Consider the following 23031-nt stretch of genomic DNA (forward strand, 5'->3'; position numbering starts at 1 on the left):
CTGAAGCTCACGCAACTAAAGCCAGTTCTCCGCAACAAGAGAATCCACTGCAATGAGAATCCCGTGCACCGCAACAAAGACTAGCACTACCCTGCTCGCTGCAACTAGAGAAAGCCCACGTGCAGCAAAAAAGACCCAGCACAGCCAAAAATAAATAAATAAATTAAGAAAAAAGATATTTGCAATATAAATTTATGACAAAGGTCTGTATCTAGAATATATAGGAAACTCCTACAAGTCAATATGATAAAGAAGATCAAAACAGGAGCGAATGACTTCACAGAAGAGGATCTGGAAAAGGTCAGTAATAAAAGCGTGGACGTGCAGATGTTAGTCATCAAGGAATGAGGTTAAAGGTGTGTTGCGATATCATAGCACTGTTCACCTGCCAGCAGGTTTCGAGTGAAAAGACAGATGCCACTCACTGCCGGCGAGACTGTGGAGGGGGAGGAACTGGGACACCCACGCTGCTGGTGAGTGTGCCCATGGTTACAGCCTCTTTGGAAAACATTTTGGCAATATCTTCCGAAGACACACACCCTATGACCTAGCAGTTCCACCCCTACGTACATACGACAGAAAGTGCACAGATGTTCCCCCCCAAATCTCATACCTGAACGTTCATAGCAGCTTCATTCATAATAACCCCAAACCAGAAACAACTCAGAAGTCTCAACAAGAGAACGGATACACACCCGTGGTGGATTCACAAAATGGAAAAGTAGCGCTGAAAATGAGCAAATCACAACAACCGCGTGGACAAAGCCACCAAGACAATATTGAGTGAGAAAATGCAGACCCACAAAAAGGAACAAAGCAAGCAGCGCTGACTGCGGTTTGAGAAGACCTCACGATGGGAGACAGTGACTGGGAAGGGCCCAAGGAGACTTTCTGGTGCTGGTTTTATGGGGGCATCACTTGTGAAAATCCAGTCTGCTGTGTGTATCTTTGTAGTCATGGAATACTTAATTCGAGAACTTACTTTAAAAAAGAAACCGTAATAATTTAAAAACCAACTCCAGATCCTGTCCCCAGGAGAAAGCTGACGGGTTGACAGCTTTTCCTAAATGCATTTTTCCCCAGATTTACGATGCATATCAAGCCTTAGATCATGTTGGTTCCCGATTCTTCATTGCTACTAAACTGGAAAATTCGATAGGCCATCGGGGTTGACTGGAACCTGCAATGGTCAGTCTTATGTCAATGTGGCTGGGCTATAGCACCCAGCTATTCGATCAAACACTAATCCAGGACTTCCCTGGTGGTGCAGTGGTTAAGAATCTGCCTGCCAATGCAGGGAACACGGGTTTGAGCCCTGGTCCGGGAAGATCCCACATGCCGCGAAGCAACTAAGCCCTCGCGCCACAACTACTGAAGCCCACACGCCTAGAGCCCGTGCTCCGCAACAAGAGAAGCCACTGCAATGAGAAGCCTCCACAGCTCAACGAAGAGTAGCCTCCGCTCGCCACAACCAGAGAAAGCCTGCGCGCATAACCAAGACCCAACACAGCCAAAAATAAATAAATAAAATAAATTTATTAAAAAAAAAAAAAAGATGCTATAGAAACCTTGGTCCTAACCACGGGTGCTCCCATGTGTATGTGCGATACACGTGTTAACACACTTGTGTTTGCTTTTCTCTTGTTAATCTGCCTTTAGTCAGTCTAATTCTACAGGGCCCCAGCCAGAGAACCTAGGAGGGTAGAAGGAAAAAGAATTTTCCCGCCCCTATACTTACTACACTGAAGCCAGGTTGGGCCTCTCTCAGCCTCCCCTCCAAAGCCTGAGGAACTCGGGGAGGGGGCAGGACAGAGGCCTGAACAGGGACAGAAAGGGCACAGGGAGCCTGCTGGGTGCTGGGTGATGGTCACTCGGGTGTGTGCTGAGAGCACACGGCGGGGGCTTCAGTGAAGGAAGGAGTGAGACCACTTCAGTGAGGCCGCCCCGCAGAGGGGGACCCCAGGCTGGCACCCCCCCATACCCGCATTTACCCATGTGACCTGAGCACATCCTGGGCACACTCCGTGCCTCCATGCTTTCTCCGTGAAGAAAGGCAGGGATGCCTTACCTACCTTCGGGGGCCTCACCCAAGGGCCCAAGCCGCAGGCCTACTGTGTGCAGGGGGGCCCCACTAGGCGCCTCATGCACTTCCTGTGGTTCCTCCCATCGTTCCTCCCACCGCGAGGTGGTGGGCCCTGCTCTCGTCCCCATTTGGACGATGAAGCGGTGAAACTGTCATCGCCCCTCGTAGCCTGTTAACCTCCTGAACGAGCTCTTAACCACCACCCCTGAGGGTTATTCCCAGCAGAGGCCGCCGCTGGGGAAAGGCCCGGAGGAGAGACAGAGCCTGGCTGCCCCTGGGCCCGCGGGGGGCTGACAGGGGGGTGACCCGAGGGGTCTGTGGACCACTCTGAGGGAGCTGGCGGGGGGCGCGAGCTGGGGGGACAGCAGGGCCTCTGTGTGCAAGTGAGCAGCTGGAGGAGGGGCCCCCGGGGCTGCAGGGTCCCCCCGGCCGGGGCCAGCTGGGGCCAGCTCCGGTGGAGGCCGTGGGGTTGGGCACACGTGGGAAGGAGGCTCTGCACTAGCTCTCCGCACGCGGAAGGTGGGAGCGGCGGCAGGGCGGCCAGAGCAGCGGGGCAGGGGCCTGGCAGGTGGCTCTCACCAAGGCCCCGGTGGTCCTTGGAGGACCAGGTGCGGGTGCGTTGGGGAGGCGAGGGGTCGCAGGGGCCGGTGTGAGGGAGGAGGGTTGACTCAAATGCCCGGCAGGGTTCACTTAAACTCAGGCGGGGCCCTGGGTGCCTGAGCCCCACGTGCAGCCCGGGGCCGTCTGCGCCGCTGAAAGGGAGGCCAGGGCCCACACCTGCGGCATGTGGGGCAGACGAGGGCGCAGTGACCCAGCCGACAGGATGGTCAGAGAGTGCAAGAGAGGAACTGGGCGCTCAGCAGACTGAGCTCATGTCTGGTGCAGGGCAGCAGGGTGGGGACGGGGGCAGGAAAAGGGTGACCCAGGCGTGGGGAGTCAGCACCAAATCCTCAGGGCAAAGCTGGGACACGCAGCAGGCAGGGGGCCCCCATGACCCGGCGCCTCGGGCCCCGGAGAGGGACCAGCCCAGAGGGTGGCGGCCAGGGGAGGAGCCTGTGTGGTCAGAGATACCACCGGTGTCTCTGTCCGTCTGTCCATCCATCTGTCCAGGCCGGGCCCATGGCTGGCGCCCCTGCCACTGCACTGTTGTTTTCAGCAAGACAAATGACCTGGGTGGGCAGAATGATAAGAACTACAAATAGAGGAAAATGGACCCGGAATGGAAGGGACGGGAGAAAGCACAGGTGGCTTTGTAAATGGATCACGTGACTCAGTGCAAACAAGGGTGTCTGAGCCACGTAGCCACAGAGAGCACAGCAGTTTTCGGGTCTGGGAGGCAGGTCAGTGACACCACATCCTGAGCGCAGGAGCACCGCTGGGGGAGGGCTGGGGCCTCAGGGCCTGACCCTGGGAGGTCACGGTCACCCTGAGTCCCAGTGGCAGACCCAGACCCTGACGCCGGGCTTCCCGAATCCTCTTATGCCACTGCCGCTGCCCGCCGTGTGTCCTGGGCGGTTGTCACCCGTCTGCCCACCTTAGCAACCTGCTTTTTATGGCAGTGGGCCCGCCGGGCTCTTGGGGGTGTGGGCAGGTAAAGCGTTATGAACAAACCAAAACGAGTGGTGGTGAAAGAGATGGCTGGAAAATGTGCCTAAAAGAGGGACTGCGGCACAGGGTTAGTGGTGCCGGGTTAAGTCTGTCCAGGGTTCGAGCCCCAGCGTCCTGCCTGAGGCCCGGCCCAGCTCCTGCTGCAGCATCTCCTGTCACGCTAGCACATCACCCTCTGCAGGGCGGGGCTGGGAAGACGGAATCCGTTCCCTCAAAATGTGTTCCAGCCACGGTTCTAGGCACTGGCAGAACCCGTGAACCAGATGGACCAACAACCCTGTCCTCAGGGCGCTTGTGTTCTACCAGTGCTGGGAAGACACAAGCAATAAACAGGACGAGGGAGGGAACTACGGGAAAAGGCGAAAGGAGAGCAGGACTTGGGGCATCAGAAGTGTCTGGGGGAGGGCTGCAATCTCTAGAAGGGAGATCGGGGTCACTGAGAAGGAAGAAGACCTGAGGATGGGGCCTTAGGTGGGAGGAGGGGCACGCTGGCCAGCACCCAGGAGGCCGGCCCAGGTCCGAGAGGGGCCCGGCACAGTGGAGGTCTGGGGGAGGCGCTGACAGCTGGAAGGGGCCAGCGAGGAGACCCCGGGTTCCCGAGGTGGCGTGGCACGATTTGGGGGAGAGTCACATTGGAGCCAGGTGTTCAGGCTGAGCGTCCAGAGGCGAGAAGGACACAGGTGTCCTGAAGCCTCAAACTGCCTGTGAGCAAGTGGGAGGGGGGAGTCTGGCCGGAGTCCTGGCATCCGTCTGAGGCCTTCGGGTAGGCTCTGCTCGGGCCCCCAGCACCACCCAGGTACCCCAGGCTCCCCACCCCCTTGGGAGCCCCATGGTCTCACTGTTGTGCTCAAGCTCACTGGGAAAGCCCCCTCCAGGCAGCACCTACATTCCCAACAGCTCTTTAAGGTGATCAGAAAATGCTGCATTTTCACAGAGAGCTTGTTCTGGTAAAACATCCCGTTCCCCTTCCCCTGTCTCTCCCTTTGCTTTTCCCAATTGCACAGAAATTCCTGGCCCTCACTGGCTTTGCTCTCAAGAACAAAAGCATAATAAATATCTTTTACAAAGCACCACTGCTTAACCCTACAGTCCAGTCTCGGCCAGTTTCCTTCAGGTCCTTGGACTGTCATATCACCATTTACTTTCTTTTTTTAAAAATTATAATTTACTTTTGGCTGCTTTGGGTCTTTGTTGCTGCGCGCGGGCTTTCTCTAGTTGTGGCGAGCGGGGGCTACTCTTCGTTGCGGTGCGCGGGCTTCTCATTGCGGTGGCTTATCTTGTTGTGGAGCACGGGCTCCAGGCAGCCGGGCTTCAGTAGTTGCGGCACGCAGGCTCAGTAGTTGTGGCTCGCGGGCTCCAGAGTGCAGGCTCCGTAGTTGTGGCGCACAGGCTTAGTTGCTCCGCGGCATGTGGGGTCTTCCCGGACCAGGGCTTGAACCCGTGTCCCCTGGATTGGCAGGCAGATTCTTAACCGCTGCGCCACCAGGGAAGCCCACCATTTTCTTTTTTAATCAATAGATCCCAAATGTGATTTGTTAGAACAATTATTAACTAACATCTTTACTATTTGAAGAACTCATGCAAATTGATTACGAAACAAAACACCATGGGGCGGGTAGTGCTGTGACGTGGGGCGAGCCCACCCAGATGGGGCTCCTGCCAGCCCCGGCCCTGCGGTCCAGAGGCCCTTCGTGTGAAGAAGTTCAATGATGGAGAAAAGCAAGGCCACATTCAGAGTCGGGGGTAGGACCTTTCACTGAGTCTCACTCGCTCCCTCCGTAAAATGGGAACATAACCTGCTCAGAGGTTTTCCTGCAGGTGGACTGAGCCCAGGCCCCAGCCTGGAGCAGGGCTAACTCAGTGTGGGAACGTCTCATGGACACTGTTATGGACGGAACTGTGTCCCCCTAAAGTTCAACATGACTGCATTTGGAGATGGGGCCTTTAAGGAGATAATTAAGGTTAAAGGGGCCCAGATCCCACAGGACTGTGCCCTTATAATAAGGGGAAGAAACAACAGAGGGAACTCTGGCTCTCTCCGAGGAAAGGCCGGATGAGACACAGAAGAGAAGGCAGGTGTCTGCAAGCCCGGGAAAGAGTCCCTTCCAAAGCCACCCTGAGCCTGCACTTCTCGCCTCCAGGACTGTGAGAAAGTACATTCCACCGTTTAGGCTGCCTGGGCTGTGGCACCTTGTTAGAGCAGCGTTTTGGGCTTGAAAGATGCCACTCTGCGAGGGAGTGGCGAGGGAGCTGTGCCCCAGAGGTCAGCGGAGGTGACCTCACTTCCAACAAGGGCTCCCGCCCTGCTCCGGCGCTACGGACAACACCTCAGTTCAGGACAGCTGCACCTCAGGCCTCACACACACACTAAAAACAGATCCATCTGGAATTACGAGCTAATCAAGTGCGCACCAATGTTACACCACGAGCCCTGATTTATGATTCATCAAGAAAGCTTTCGTTAAAAAAAAAAGTAGGCAACACGATCTGCCACAACTGTTTATTATATTTAGAAGTCTACAAATTTGAGCTTTTAAGAAAAATTCACAAAATATTCAGTTGAAACCACATTTCTGGTTCATCAAATTTCAAATATATTTTAATGTGCTGAACAATATATTCTAATGCTGTCTAAAACACAGCCAAATTATTTTTCTTTTATTCATTTGTACACATTCTGTAATTTTTTGAAAACCAAGATTAAGATAAAAAATGTTAAGAAAACTACCCAATTACAATGATTATTTTCCCATGTACTGGAATATTTTCTGTGGGTGTGTCTTCTTACCTTATTCATTTTTACTTCTGTACACTATAACGATTTATAAATGCACTTAGGGAGTTCTCATCTTACATTTCTCATAAATTCAAACAGCAACGCCTTGTCAAAAGATTAATTTGCTTGGCAGTGCAGAAGCTTAGGCTGTTAAAAGCACTCACTGAAAATTATTTTTAAATTTATCGATCATCCAAAATAAACAATTTCAAAGGGACAGACGCCTTTAAACATGATTTTGAAATCACCTTAACATGTGGAAATATAAACGAAGCAATCTCAAATTAGACACCAGCCATTTTTGGTCTTTTGTTTTTATTCTTTGCTCCCTTTTTAATGAAATATATGTCGTGAATTTTGTTTCTCCAGGCCCTCCTCCTATCAGCTGATGCTGGTAACCCTTAGCCCATGAGCCTCACAGCACTGAGACCCCCCCCCACCCCCGCCCCCGAGGAGAGGTGGAGGAGCCCTTGTTTCCAGACCCCCAGCTGTTGGAACCAAAGAGTCCAAGGAAATTAAGCAGGGGTGTGCACGGATATGCCAGAAGGAAGGTGTGTGCAGGAAGTCACGCAAAACAGAAATCGCAGGGAAGCTTCTACTACACCAAAAATAACAATTTCTCAAAAGAAATATTAAAAATCAGGAATGTATGTATACCCTGTGAAAAAGTAGCAAAACAATCCACAAAACTGGCTGGTCTTCACTGCAGTCTGTGATGTGGTCACTGGTTCATTTAAAGAGGAATTTCTCCAGGAAATACATATCGCAACGTCAGTATTAAGAACCATAGCGATCCTACAGAAAGAACCAACACGAAAGTTTACGACTATCAGCGTCACCAAAACGGGTGCCGCAGCGACGGGAACCCGCACCCGAGGAAGTGGGAACCGGGAGCTCCTGGCGCCTGCGCTGCGGCCCCTGGGCTGTGGGAAGGACGGTGAGGGCTGCAGGGCCCCATGGTGAGCCCTCCAGGGGCCAGGTGTGATGGGGGGACAGAGGAACCCTGAAATTCTGGTTCAGCGGAGGGATCTTGCAGGAGCACCTTAAACTCTCTGTGCCTCTGTTTTTCAATCCATAAACTGGGGATGACCACTTATAAAAAATAGGGATGTCACCTCCGCGGAAGGACTGTGTGGGCTCGGCTGCCCTAAGGGACGCGAAAGAGCTCTGCGAATTCTAACCAAAGGTTGTGTCACCCACAGCAGGAGCCCCAGGGCCGCGGAGCTCTCCACAGTGGGGGCACCTCCCCAACCCGGGAGCCCCCTTTAGCGGCAGCAGAGTCCACGTCGATTAGGTCCTACTCCCTACAGCCATGTTTCACGTTATCAATAGCGTCCTAAAATAACGGGAGGTAAGCAAGAAGGTTCACAAAGTCGCCTTCGTATAATCAGAGCCGGCCTTAAAGCATTATACGTGAGCACGTTCCACTCCTGCCTCATTTAAAAGACTGAAATACAATCTAAGTACCCAACTCGGGGAATATTTAAATAAATTACATCTATTTTCACTCAACAGAATGTGGTTTCTGAAGACTTTTTAACTACACGGAAGTGCTCATAACAAAACATCATGAAGGAAAAAGAGGGTGCAAAACCACAGACACAAGATAATCCTTTACAAATGTTAAACAGGTATCTGCACAGAAACCTAGAATCAACATGGAATAAGCCAAATGTTAACGGAAGTCTGCCCTGGGAGGGGGGGTTATGGGTAATTTTTTATTTTCTTCTTAATATTTCTGTTTCAATAGAGGAAAAGAGTAGGTCATGATCATGACAATTCCTGTAACAATTCCTCTAGAGTCATAACGTAGAAAATTTAAACAAATATGAAATTATAATTTCTGGTTTTCATGGTGTCCTGGGTTACACTGTAGCAAACATATAAATCAATAATATAAAATCTGACTTTCCAGCAGTTGAAGAGTGGTCCGAATCTCATTTTCAAAACTATGAACCCACCATCAAACTCAGTTAACGTCATCCCAGTTTCACTAACCTGAATCGAAGTCATGACTCCGTTAGCAAAGACGGAGAGCTTTCCAGCAACGGATCTCACTCCCTGCTTAAACTGGGCCATGTCGGGGGCCGTGGGCAGCATGCTCGTGAGGTTGTAGTTTCCTGCACACAGAGCAGACACTGGCTCGTCACTACCGCAGGGATGGCACAGCCAGTGCCCAGGGACCCGATGGCTTTGGAGAACTCGGCTCCCCTCCCCTCCAGCTGCCCATAAGCAGCAGCTGTGGTTAAGGGAAAAGGAGCCTGCGGTGGGTTTCAGCGCCAGCCCTACCATGAAGCAGCTGCAAGACCCCACGGTGAGAGAAGATGCAGCACTAGGTCTTAAGACCACCACGGGTTCAAATACTGGCACTGCCACTTCCAAGCTGTGTGCCTTTGGAGAGGTTCCTTACCCTCTCTGGGCCCGTTTCCTCCAGGCACTTAACACAAGACCTGACAGAGAAGTACTCAGTAAATGGCAGATGGGCGGACATCTGTGGGTTTTTTGGACTCAGCATCTCTTCCCCCTTTTGGTAAAAGCCCTCCTCCTCTGCGGGAGGTCTCTCCCCCAGCCCCCTAAACCATGCATGGGCACGTGACCCAGACCTAGCCAATCAGAGCCTTCCTGGATTCCCGCATTCTCAAGGGAGGGGAGCCGTTTGCTTGCTCTGGGGTTAGTGGTGGGGGCGAGGCGACGCTGTAGCTGTCTGTGACTAGGGCTGTCCCCCTCCCACTCCCTCCTCAAGGAGGGAAGGAGGAAGCCTCTGGCAGTGCGGGAGGAGGCTCACCCCAGGAGGAAAGGCAGAGGGGTGGGTGGGGCTGTCTGCCGACTCAGCAGGGCCGGCCGACCCCTCCCCCTCCCCGAGGCCGCTGTGGGCTGGGTTTCTGCTGCTGAAGTTTTGGTTGTCCCAGCACAGCAGCATATTGCACACAGGTGAAGCGCATCAGAGGTGTCACACATAAAGGGGTCCCTAGAGCTGACAGATGGGCTTCTGTGGCGCACTTTTGTCACACAGCTGTGAAAAGGTGCCGGAGGGGCTCAGAGACTTTGTGAGAGAACGCCAACCCTGCAGAGCCTCCAGGGAGCCAGCCCAGCTGCCCCTCGGCTCCGCAGGTCACTCTACACCCGCCTGCCCCTTAAGCAGCAGCAGAAGCCAGGTCCCTTTCCAAGAACCAAATAGGAGGCACGCATTTACCCTCCGGCACGGACGCCACCCCGGAGAGACAGTGTGTCTTTCCCACAGCGCCATCCCGTGCCCAGCACTCGGGGAGGGGCCACAGGTGCGGCTGCTTCTCCTCTCTGCCCCTCGTGACATTTTAGAGTCTTGTAGCCCTTTGCCAATGACAGAGCGACAGCCTAGCCCAGCCCAGTGACGGGACTTGGGTTCAAAGCCCAGCACGGTGGGTGCTACCAGCCGGTAAGATGAATCTGAGAGGAAATGAAGAGCTAGTGTGACATCCTGGGCGCAAAGGGCCAGTCACAGCTGCTCCATGGCGTGGCGAGGTCCGGAGCGGCGAGGGGGCTGTGCCCCAGAGGTCAGCGGACGTGACCTCAGCAGAAGCGCCTCCACTTACAGGCTTCCAACTCGAGAAACGCTGAGAAAGGAGGGAGCACAGCTGAGGCAGGAGGTTTAACGTGGAGGCAAAGCGCTGCGGTGGCTGCTCCACTCGGGCGCACAGACGCCCCTTCTTTTCGCTCAGGTTGACAAGACTCCGGTTTGTGTAACTGAACCTGGTTGGCGACAGCACCGCACAGCTGTGACGTGTGACAAATATGTTCAGCAAATCACCAAACAAAACCGCCCGACGGCCGACTGAAGTCAGTGCTTTGCAGGCCGACAGGCCCAAAGAGGCCAGGCTCCTGGACCCCGGGCCAGAGCCAGGAGGAAAGGAGAGAGTGGCCGAGGTGCCTCCAGGGAGCCTCGAGACCCAGGGACAACAGCAAACGCGCCAGGAGCCCCTACGACCCTGGGCAGTGCGCCCCGAGCCCGGACAGAGGTGTCCGTCCGCAGCGCCCTGGGCTTCCCAGGTGGCCCCGTTCAGACTCAAAAGATCAGGACCAGGTTTTGGAAAGAAATGCACCAGAGGGGCAAGCTGGGTTTCCAGCTTCTTCTGTTCCGACACTGCTCTCAACAAAGAACAAAGCCACCTCTGCTCTGTCATCTGGTTCCCTCTGAGCCTGAGTGGCTCCCTCGGAGGCAGTGCCCAGCGATGGCCGTCCCCCGTCCCCCAACCGACCCTGCTCTGGAGTGACGGCAGGGACGGGCACTGTGCCGGCTGTGGATGCTTACATGTGCTCCTCATCTACTCCCTCCCAGACCGTGGAAGGGAGCGGGCTCGGAGCAAAGCCAGGGTTAAAGCACGCCCCCAGGAAGTACCAGGAGGCATTTCTAATTTGGAGAAATCTTCCCCTTAACCCTGAAGAAATTATAAAGGTGATCTACCCAGTGGCACTGATATTTCACGGATGGGGAAACATTTAAGATAAGGAACACAGAATACTCTCTTAAAACCAGCTTTTGCTCTTTGCTGAAATGCACTCTAAATAAAAAGTAAATATTTAATGATCAGTGTTCAATGCGCTTGCATTTAGAGCAGTTATTAAAGGCGTCTGATGAGAGATGCAGAATGAGGGTAATCGTGGTCTGAACCATCTGGGTTTGGGATGGAGGAGGGAGGGGGAGGGAGGGCAGGTGCTGCAAGCAGGACCACTGGCCGCTGGGGAGGGGCTGAGGGTCCCTGGGCAGCCTCGCACCCCAGGATGGTCCTATCAGGGCTGCGAGTCCCCAGGACAGGAGCTTGTCTGGGACCCACAGAGGGCCAAAAAAAAATCAATGGACCTTTGTTCTCTGAAAGGGGACAGGAAGGTAAACGTCATCGCTGGCTGCAGCCTTCCTTCAACAATTGGAAATGCTGCTCATTTGATCTCTGAAAGGTTGTTTTTTTTTTTTTTTTTTTTTTGCGGTACGCGGGCCTCTCACTGCTGTGGCCTCTCCCATTGCTCCGGACGCACAGGCTCAGCGACCATGGCTCACGGGCCCAGCCGCTCCACGGCATGCGGGATCTTCCCGGACCAGGGCGCAAACCCGTGTCCCCTGCATCGGCAGGCGGACTCTCAACCACTGCGCCACCAGGGAAGCCCTGAAAGGTTTTTTTAAACAAACAATAATGTTTCAGAGTGAAACTTCCAGTAACTTGAATTATAAAAACAAACACGGCCAGGGGTGAGATTCAACCTGTTAGGTTCTCTGGACTGCCCTGCCCCTGTGCCAGGGTGCCCATGAGGTAGCCCAGCACTGACCCACGGGGGGCAGAGGCGGGACCCTGGGAGGCCTCCACAGGAGCCGAGCACCCCTCTGCCAGGGGCAGCGCACAAGGAAATGCCCTGACAAGAGGCCAGGACACCGAAAGTTCGCATATGAGAACACAAGTCCGTGAGCCACACCTGCCCCAACCCAGGCCCAGTGCAGGAAACGGCCCGTCAGAAGGCAGCTGCTCCTGCTGGAGGCCAGAGGGCGGCCTAGGACGCTCCCTGCCCAGGGGCCGCACACCGGGCCTGTGTCCCGCAGGTCTCTGGTCCACCCACCTGGCTAGAACCCTCCCTCTCACTGCAGCACAGCAGCCGGGCAGCGCCCGCTTCACCCCGGGGGCTGCGGTGGCTCTTGAAACGCCCCCAAACCCCAACACGGAAGGCCCCAGGCATTCGGGTCTCCCCCATGACCTTCTCTGTTGGGGCTGTTTCTCTCTGGGCTCAGAAAACAGTTGTTCTCTGTGGCTGCAAGGCCCAGCGGCCGCCCGCGTGGGGTCCCTCCATGCCCACGCCCAGCTCCTCCAGGACTGGAGACGAGGGGTGCAGGTGGTCCCGGGCCTTGAAGGCCTTGGAGACCCCCCCCCCCCCCCCCCCCCCCCGCTTGGGTGCTCCTGCTGACGAGTGGGCTCCTGAAATGACCTCAGAGGACCCTGCTCCTTGAATGTCGGCCGTGACATAAGGGGGACACGTGGCCCTCCCCTTACCCCCGAGGCCTGACTTGGGGCTGACTGGGACTGGAACACGGCTTTCCTATGGCTCAGGGTCAGAGGGACAAGCAGAGACGCGCTTGGTTCTGGACGCCCGTGACGGGCCTGTGTGCTGAGGCTTACTCCCTGGGGGGGGCCCAGACATCTCCTCATCGGGGTCTGGACCCTCCTCTCCACCTGCCTGGCTCCAAAGCCCCATTCTGTCTCCCCTGGGAGGCGGAGGCTGGTGGACTCACCTGTTCTATCTGCTCTGACTACCCCTGGGGTCCGGGAGGGGCCTGGGAGGGCCTGCCATGTGCCAGACCCCGAGGTGACACTTTACATAAAGGACCTCATTTCAGCCTCAGTACAAACTGGTGAGGTAGGTATGGATATTACCTACCCATTTTACGGAGGAGGAGACCGAGGCTGAAGGTGACCTGAAATCCCCCAGGTCTCTCAGTTAGGGAGTGGGTCCCGTCACACGGGAGCCCAGGGCTGTCCCCTCCAAGGCTGTGACACCACACGAGCCAGACACCAGGTTCACACCATGCTAGGCACCCCACCGCCCGTGACGATGGTTCAGGGAGACGACATGCCGGGTAACTTTGGGGACGTCGCTTAAATTCCATGACTTGGTCTCTTCACATGCAAAGCCTGGAATAATAACTTCTGCTCTGCCTGACTTACAGAGGCCATAGGAGCATCAAATAATGGCCGCTAACAATCCTGGTAAAGTACAAAGTCCTATCCAGAGAAAATGTATTCATGCCACAGACACGGTGGAGACCAGCCTCATTACCTGCCGTCTGCTTCCTCTGCTCATCAAACAGGTCAGCAGAACTGATGGAGGAACTTGCCGAAAGTCTCTCCAGCCGAGCCCTGGTTTCATACTAGACAAGACCAGGAGGAAAGAAACATTAGGCTCCAAACACCGTGAGCAATTCTGCAGAAAGAATCACCGAGGAGCTATCACGGCTGGGCTGGGGGCCGGCATGACGCTCACGTCCTGCGGGTCACAAGCAGACAGGTGAACGCACAACGCCACGGCCAACAACGGTCAGTGGAGGGGAACCCAGAGGGAGAGTGACAGTGACAGCTCTGTCATGTGCTGCTCTCACCCAGCTGCCAGGAAAGGCCGCTCCAAGAAGCTCTCTCCCAATAGCCTTAGGTGATTTCCTAACTGAACTTGAATGTTGTCAACTTTAAAACAAGGCAGATTTTAGTGGGTGGAGAATAGCCAAGTGGCAACTCTAAATACACTCAAAATGCTAGTGGAGGGCTTCCCTGGTGGTGCAGTGGTTGGGAGTCCGCCTGCCGATACAGGGGACATGGGTTCGTGTCCCGGTCCGGGAGGATCCCACGTGCCGCGGAGCGGCTGGGCCCATGAGCCATGGCCGCTGGGCCTGCGTGTCCGGAGCCTGTGCTCCGCAACGGGAGAGGCCACAACAGTGAGAGGCCCGCGTACCGCGCAAAAAAAAAAAAAAAAAAAAAAAAGCTAGTGGAATTTCTATTGCTACAAAATAAAATCGGTACTTTTAGGAAATAATTATTCTCTGTATCGTGCAGGAAGCCTAGTAATAACACGTATCTCTAAGAGTTTTGCGTAAGCACATTAGTGTTTCACAATTAAAAGGAAACCTTTAAGCTCCTCATTTCCATTTGAGTCTTACTGCTTAGCCAGACTCCACTAAGATAAGCTCATTAACATTTCTGAGAAAAGAGGCAATAATCTCTTTTCTGAAAATAAATATACCTACCCTCGAGAATCTATCTGTATACTTCATTTAACTATGGTTAAAAAATTGCTAAGTAAATTACAGGTGTATCAAAAATCTCCTGAAATTTACTCAAAAGGTATTGAATGGATGGCTATTCAAAACACTGAGAAAGGAATGAGAAAGATGAGACACTGTCCCTGCCTTCCCATCACTCCTCTAGCTGGAGCGGCAAAGTGGGGCGATTAGTCAGAAAGACCTGGGCTCGAGTCCTGCTCCAGCACTCTGGGGACAGGGGTCCCTTGCAGCCTGACTCCATCTAACATCCAGCACCTCCTCCCACACCTCCCGTGGCCCTGCTGGCTTCCTGCTCTGTGGGGACCACACAGAAACTCCCTGGGCACTTACGTCAGCTTTGGCTTGTCTTCCAAAGTACATATCTGAGGAAATGGCTTTGACGTTGCCAAACTTCTTCTGGGCCTCATCCGTGTTTTCAACTGGCTCATAGTCTGGTTTGCGGCGAGCAGTAGGTCTACAGTTAGCAACAGCCAAAACAGGAATGACGTCAGTAAGATGATGAAATAGGAGTTTTCTCCCATTACCCCTTAGAGAACACTGGTTTTGACAATCACCCACAGATGAGAATGTCTTTGTGGGAGTCCAGGAGTCCGGCAGAGAGGGTCCAGCACACTGCTGGAGCAAAAAATCCAAGACTGGATGCATTAAAGAGGGTAAGAGGAATAGTTTCACTGGGCCCATGTCACTCCTCCTCCAAGGCAGCACAGCTCCGTGCCAAGAGAGATCCACGGGGCCTGCAATTTCTCCCACGGGGGAAGGTGAGGGGGTGGTGAGCAGGTGCCTGGTCTCCCCAGCTGTGTGGGACATTGCCAAGGGTGCCTCTTTCTTTCTCATCCCACCCAGGATACTGAGGTGACCGACACAGCTTAGGGGCTGGGGGAGGCTGGAAGCAGAGCAGCCAGGGCTCAGAACTCATCAAAGCTGTGTGGATTCCACTAACCACTTCCCGAACTCCATGAGGAGGCCTGCTCACAAACCACTGGATACGCTTTGCCTGGGGAGCCCCCAACTGGCCCTCCAACGCTCTGCATGCCTCACCCATGCACCTTTGGCCCCACAGCTGGCTCCCTGCACATGCCCCTGCGGATGGTGAGGGCAAGCCTTTGCAGACAGAAAGTGAGCATGTGCAAAAGTCAGCCCAACTCTGGGATTCGCAGAGAGCACAGCAACCCGAGCATTTCAGGGCACCACCCTGGGGAGAGCAAGCAGGAGGCTCTCAGCACCTGGCCCTGCTCTGTGGGACTGAGAAAAAAGACATACCATCCTGAGATGTCACCCCCCAGGAGGAATAAGAAGTGTGGAGTGAGTGCATCCACAGAAAAGGTCTGAGTAAGCCTCCACATCTCCAGCAGGGCCGACCACTGAAGGCATTGCTCACCCAAAGCCAGGCACTAAAGACTGGGGGAGGTGATTGCTCCTTCAAATGCAAAGACAGCAACACAAGACTCCAAGGAACATGAAAAACCAAGGAAACATGATACCACCAAGGAAACAATAATTTTCCAGTAACTGATCCCAAAGAATTGCCTGACAAAGAATTCAGAATAATTGTTTTAAGGAAGCTCATCAACCTACAAGAACACAGACACCTCAATAAAATCAGGGAAATAATACACAGATAAGATGAGAAGTTCAACACAGAGACAGAAATCATAACCGCCTCCCATCGCTCGCATTACCATCTGAGCTCCGCCTCCTGTCAGATCAGCGGCGGCATTAGATTCGCATAGGAGCATGAACCCAGTAGGTTCGAACCAGAACTGCACGTGGGAGGGATCTAGGTTGTGCGTTCCTTATGAGAATCTAATTCCTGATGATCTGAGGTAGAGCTGAGGCAGCGATGCTAGCGCCGGGGAGCGGCTGCAAATACACATTATCATTAGCAGGGAGGTCTGACTGCACAGAAACCATAATAAGTCAATTGCTTGCAGACTCATATCAAAACCCTGTCAGTGGGGACTTCCCTGGTGGCAACAGTGGTTGAGGGTCCGCCTGCCAGTGCAGGGGACACTGGTTTGAGCCCTGGTCTGGGAGGATCCCGTGTGCCGTGGAGCATCTGGGCCCGTGCGCCACAACTGCTGAGCCTGCACTCTGGAGCCCACGGGTCACAGCTACTGAGGCCCACGTACCTGGAGCCCATACTCTGCAACAAGAGAGGCCGCTGCGTTGAGAGGCCCGTGCACTGCAGTGAAGAGTGGCCCTGCTCGCCACAATTGGAAGAGGGCTGGCACGTGGCAGTGAAGACCAAACGCAGCCAAAAATAAAAAATAAATAAGTAAATAGGTAAAATAAATAAATTTGAAAAACAAAACAAAACAAAACCTGTCAGTGAGTGGCAAGTGAAAACAAGCTCAGGGCTCCCGTTGATTCTGCATTATGGTGAGTTGTATAATTATTTCATTATATATTATAATGTAATAATAATAGGAATAAAGTACACAATAAAGGTAATGCGCTTGAATCATCCTGAAACCACCCCCCACCCCCGAATCCCGGGCCGTGGAAAAATTGTCTTCCACGAAACTGGTCCCTGGAGCCAAAAAGGTTGCAGACCACTGAAGCAGAAGAAAGAATCTGTGAACTCGAAGACAACTCATTTGAAATTATCCAGTCAGAAGAGAACAAAGAAAAAAAGAAAAAGAGCAAAGAAGCCTATGTGAATTATGGGACACCATCAAGAACACAATTCATGCATTGTGGGAGTCCCAGGAGAAGAGAGGAAGAAAGGGGCAGAAAGCCTATTTAAAGAAATAATCTCTAAAAACTTCCCAAATCTGGAGAGAGATGCGGACATCCAGATACATGGAGCTCATAGGTCCCCAAACAGATTCAACCCAAAGAAATCTTCACCAAGAAATATATAATAAAACTGTCAAAAATCAAAGACAAAGAGAGAATTTTGATAGCAGCAAGAGAAAGAAACTCATTCTATAAAATGGAAGCCCTGTAAGGCTATAAGCAGATTTCTCTGCAGAAATCCTGATGGTCAGAATATAGTGGGATGATATATTCAAAGTGCTGGAAAAACAAACACAAACACAACTGCCAGCCACCAGACTTGTCCTACAAGAAATGCTAGAAGGAGCTCTTCAAGCTAAAATGAAAGGATGCTAATCAGTAACATGAAAACATAGGAAAGTATAAAACTCACTGGTGAAGGTAAGCATATAGCCAAATTCAGAACACTCTAATACTGTAATAGTGGTGTATAAATCACTTAACTCTAGTATAAAGGTTAAAAGACAAAAGTGGTAAAAACAACGATAGCTACAGTAATTTATTAGTGGATACACAATATAAAAAGATGTAAATTATGACATGAAAAACATAAAATGTAGGGAAGGAGAGTAAAAGAGTAGAGATTTTGTATGCAATCTAAGTTAAATTGTTAGTAGCTTAAAATAGACTGCTATAACTGTAAGATGTTTTATGTAAGCCTCATGGTAATCACAAAGCAAAAACCTATAGTAGAAACACAAAAGAAAAAGAGAAAGGAATCAAAACATACCACTATGGAAAATCATCAAATCACAAAGGAAGACAGCAAGAGAGGAAGCAACAAATAGAAGAGCTACAAAAACAGCCAAGAAACAGTTAATGAGATACGGCAATAGTACATCCTTAACTATCAACAATTTTTTTTTTTTTTTTTGTGGTACGCGGGCCTCTCACTGTTGTGGCCTCTCCCGTTGCGGAGCACAGGCTCCGGATGTGCAGGCTCAGCGGCCATGGCTCACGGGCCCAGCCGCTCCGCGGCATGTGGGATCTTCCCGGACCGGGGCACAAACCTGTGTCCCCTGCATCGGCAGGCGGACTCTCAACCACTGCGCCACCAGGGAAGCCCTCAACAATTATTTTAAATGCAAACAAATTAAATTCTCCAATCAAAAGACACAGAGTGTCTGAATGGATTAAAAAAAAACAAAAACAAGATACAACTGTATACTGCCTGTAGGAGACTCACTTCAGCTTTAGGGACGCACATAGGCTGAAAGTAAAGAGATGGAAAAAGCTATTCCATGCAGATGGAAACCAAAAGAGAGCAGGGAGAGCCATACTCATATCAGACAAAACTGACTTTAAGTCACAAACTGTAACAAGAGACAAAGGTCTTCATAGAATGATTAAAGGGTCAATTCATCAAGAGGATATAACAACGGCAAATATTTATGCACCCAACACAGGAACACCTAAATATAATAAGCAAATATTAACAGATCTGAAGGGAGAAATAGACAGTACTGCAATAATAATAGAGGACTTTAATATCCCACTTTCAACGATGGACAGATCATCCAGACAGAAAATCAATACGGAAAACTGGACTTGAACCAAATGGAACAAAAGACATATTCAGGACGTTCCATCCTATAGCAGCAGAACACACATTCTCAAGCACACACAGAACATTCTCCAGGATGAATCACAGGCTAAGTCACAAACAAATCTGAATGATATTTAGGTCTTAAGAAACTTAAGAAGGTTGAAATCACGTTAAGTATCTTTTCCAACCACAGGAGTATGAAAGTAGAAATCAATACCAGGAGGAAAAGTGAAAACTCCACAAATAGGTGGAAATTAAACAGCACACGCCTGAGCAACCAACGGGTCCAAGAAGAAACCAAAAGGGGAATTAAAGGATATCTGAAAACACAATCTTCAACAAAGGAGCCAAGAATATACAATGGAGAAAAGACAGTCTCTTCAGCAAGTGGTGTTGGGAAAGCTGGATGCTGTAAATCAATGGAGTAGAACATTCCCTCACACCATACACAAAAATAAACTCAAAATGGCTTAAAGATTTAAATATAAGACATGACACCGAAAAACTCCTAGAAGAGAACATAGGCAAAACATTCTCTGACATAAATTGTACTAATGTTTTCTTAGGTCAGTCTCCCAAGGCAAAAGAAATAAAAGCGAAAGTAAACAAATGGGACCTAATCAAACTTATAAGCTTTTGTACAGTAAAGGAAACTATAAACAAAATGAAAAGACAACCCACAGAATGGGAGAAAACATTTACAAGTGATGCGACCAACAAGGGCTTAATTTCCAAAATATACAAAACAGCTCCTACAGCTCGATATCAAAAAAACCCACAAACAACCCAATCAAAAAATGAGCAGAAACAGACATTTCTCCAAAGAAGACATACAGATGGCCAACAGGCACATCAACAGATGCTCAACATCACTAATTGCTAGAGAAACGCAAATCAAAACTACAATGAGGTATCACCTCACACTGGTCAGGATGGCCATCACCAAAAAGTCTACAAATAATAATTGCTGGAGGGTGTTGAGAAAAAGGAACCCTCCTTCACTGTTGATGGGAATGTAAGTTGGTGCAGCCACTATGGAGAACAGTATGGAGGTTCCTTAAAAAACTAAAAATAGAGCTACCACATGATCCAGCAATCCTACTCCTGGGCATATATACAGAAAAGACAAAAACTCTAATTCTAAAAGATACATGCACCCCAGTGTTCATAGCAGCACTATTTACAATAGCCAAGACGTGGAAGCAACCTAAATGTCCATTGACAGATGAATGGATAAAGAAGATGTGGTTTATATGTATGCAATGGAATACTACTCAGCCATAAAAAAGGATGAAATATGCCATCTGCAGCAACATGGATGGACCTGGAGATTATCATATTAAGTGAAGAAAGTCAGACAGAGAAAGCCAAATTTCATATGATATCACTTACACGTGGAATCTAAAAAAGATGATACAAATGAACTTATTTACAAAACAAACAGACTCAGTAAAAAAGAAAACAAATTTAAGGTTACCAAAGGGGAAAGCTGGGGGAAGGGATAAATTAGGAGTTTGGGATTAACAGATACCACTACTACATATCAATGTAAAATAGAGGGCTTCCCTGGTGGCACAGTGGTTAAGAATCCGCCTGCCAATGCAGGGGATACAGGTTTGAGCCCTGGTCCAGGAAGATCCCACATGCTGCGAAGCAACTAAGCCCGTGCGTCACAACTACTGAGCCTGCGCTCTAGAGCCCGTGAGCCCATGTGCCACAACTACTGAAGCCTGTGCACCTAGAGCCCGTGCTCTGCAACAAGAGAAGCCACCGCAGTGAGAAGCCCACACACAGCAACGAAGAGTAGCCCCTGCTCACCGCAACTAGAGAAAGCCCGCACACAGCAATGAAGACCCAATGCAGCCAAAAATAAATAAATAAAATAAATTAAAAAAAAAATTCCACCAATTTTCTAAAAAATAAAATAAACAGCATGGTCCTACTATAAAGCGCAGCGAACTACACTCAATACCTTATAATAACTTATAATGGAAAAGGATATGAAAAAGAATATATATATATATTCTTACATATTCAGTTGCATCTATCTATCTGAATCACTTTGCTGTAGACCAGAAACTGACACAATATTGTAAATCAACTTTACTTCAATTTAAAAAAAAAAAGAAAAAAAGGATATCTTAAAACAAATAAAAATGGAAACACTTACGGGATATAGCAAAAGCAGTACTAAGAGGGAAGTTTAAGGCCAACAGGTATATGAAAAGGTGTTCAACATCAGTGATCATCAGAGAAATGGAAATCAAAACCACAGTGAGATATACCCCCTCACACCTGTTAGGATGGCTATTGTCAAGAAGACATGAGATAAGTGATGGTGAGGACTGGAGAAAAGGGAACCTTTGTATACCACTGGTGGGAATGGAAATTAGTATAGTCACATGGAAAGCAGTGTGGGAGTTCATAAAAAAATTAAAAATAGAACTACCATATGATCCCACTTCTGGGTATATATGTCTGAAGGAAACAAAGTCAGTATCATGAAGAGATCTCTGCAGCCCCGTGTGCATGGCTGCATTATTCACAATAGGCAAGATATGGAAGCAGCCTAAGTATCCGTCAATGGGTGAACGGATAGAGAAAATGTAGTATATGATATACAATGGGATAATATTCTGCCATAAAAAAGAAGGAAGGAAATCCTGCCATTTGTGACAACATGGATGAACCTGGAGGAAGCCAGAGAAAGACAAGTACTGTACGTCCTCACTTGGATGCAGAATCTAAAAAAGAAGAAGTTGAACTCAAAGAAACAGAGAGCAGAATAGCGGTTCCCAGGGAGATGGGGGCAGATGTTGGTCAAAGGGTACAAACTTTCATTTATCAGATGAATGAGTTCTGGGGATCTGACGTACAGCATGGTGATCATAGTTAATAACGCTGTAGTGTTACTTGAACTGTGGGAAGAGCGTAGAGCTTAAATGTTCTCAGCACAAAGAACAAAAACAGGTTAAGCTGATTTGAGGTAAGGCAAATGCACTTCTCATTTATAATGTGTGCACACGCCATTTCGCTTTTTAGAAAGCCAACAGCAGTAATTTTGTAAAAGGATTTTAGGCCACTTTGAAAAGGCTGGATATTCTAATTAGAAAAATGAATAAATATCCAAACCACACAACATTTGAATGAATTTTGCTATTTAAAATAGGCCTGTTGGGCTTCCTTGGTGGCACAGTGGTTGAGAGTCCGCCTGCTGATGCAGGGGATGCGGGTTCGTGCCCCGGTCCGGGAAGATCCCACATGCCGCGGAGCAGCTGTGCCCGTGAGCCATGGCCACTGAGCCTGCGCGTCCGGAGCCTGTGCTCCGCAACGGGAGAGGCCACAGCAGTGAGAGGCCCGTGTACCGAAAAAAAAAAAAATAGGCCTGTTATTTCACTCTTCAGTTCCACGGATCAATTAGTAAATACTGAATACGTTGTCATGCACGTAAGACACTGCTCCACATTACGCAGGATACAAAATGAGTAGGATGACGGTACATTCCAGTCACCGAGGACAATCCCAGGTCACACCTGTTGTCCCAACATACTAGCATTGTCCCCCTGCACTCTATAAAGAGTTCCCTGGTTTGGACGATACATTATACAGCCCTTCATTCATAATCACCAAAAACTGTAGACAGTTCTTTGACAGGTAAATGGATAAACAGACTCAAAAATAAAGATGGAGGAACACAGCAACATGAATGAACCTCAAGTGCACTACGAAAAGTCAAAGAAGCCTGTCTAACAGGGCTGGTTACTGCATGCCTCCAATTATATGACATTCTGGGAAAGGAAAAACTGTGAGGTCAGAATACAGACCAGGATACAAAGAATATTCTTGAAATAGTACAACAAAATCATTTACTAGTGTTAGAGAATTTCCCTAGAGATGCATAGAGTCACTATTTACAATCCCACTGCTCTGGTATTCATACCTGTCTGTGTAGCCTGTGGTTTTTAGAATGATGTCAGTGTCTTTGACGGTCTCTTTTTTCCAAAAGGAATCCGAACTGTCATCCCAGCTAGAAAAAGAACTGCTCCTTAACTCCACTGGCTCGTCAAAGTACCTGTATGAGAGAGAGCAGAACAGTGACTTTGGAGGACCTGACCGATGTCCACTCACATCCGGTGCATGGGGACCGCCCTTCCCGGCCTCTTTGGAGTTGGGGGCAGCCATGTGATCTGGCCAGTGCAACAGGAGCAGACATAAGGCGAGTCATTTCCAAGGCCTTTCAGGTGCCCAGTCTTCTCTTCCCTCGCCGCATGGAAGAGGTCGGGTTTTCCAGGTGCTTCAGCCTCGGGCAGGTGAAACCACCATCCACCTGGACAATCAAGATTCCACCAGAAGGACAGGTAAGCTGGACAATCACCTGTACCCTCAGCTGACTTTAGCGAATGAGAGACAAATCATCATTGCATTAAGCCCTAAAGATCAGGGCGGGGGGG

The 23031-nt window shown here is 50.2% G+C and overlaps 1 protein-coding gene across 3 annotated transcripts in view; it reads right to left on the minus strand.

Moving 5' to 3' along the window:
- Positions 1-6176: 6176 nt before the first annotated feature.
- Positions 6177-23031, minus strand: part of ARFGAP3 (ARF GTPase activating protein 3) — a 53356-nt gene continuing 36501 nt past the window's right edge. For all 3 annotated transcript variants that reach the window (XM_027107879.1, XM_027107880.1, XM_027107878.1), the window contains 5 exons: positions 22521-22652; positions 14587-14710; positions 13263-13353; positions 8466-8587; positions 6177-7262 (listed from right to left, as the gene is read on the minus strand). In XM_027107879.1, the coding sequence (XP_026963680.1) occupies positions 7245-7262; positions 8466-8587; positions 13263-13353; positions 14587-14710; positions 22521-22652 (487 nt within the window). In that variant the 3' untranslated portion in view covers positions 6177-7244. The remainder of the gene's footprint in view (positions 7263-8465; positions 8588-13262; positions 13354-14586; positions 14711-22520; positions 22653-23031) is intronic.

Source organism: Aethalodelphis obliquidens, unplaced genomic scaffold, assembly GCF_003676395.1.
Source record: "Aethalodelphis obliquidens isolate GAN/ISIS:26980383/991018 unplaced genomic scaffold, ASM367639v1 scaffold8, whole genome shotgun sequence".
In the NCBI taxonomy this organism is placed as follows: Eukaryota; Metazoa; Chordata; class Mammalia; order Artiodactyla; family Delphinidae; genus Aethalodelphis; species Aethalodelphis obliquidens.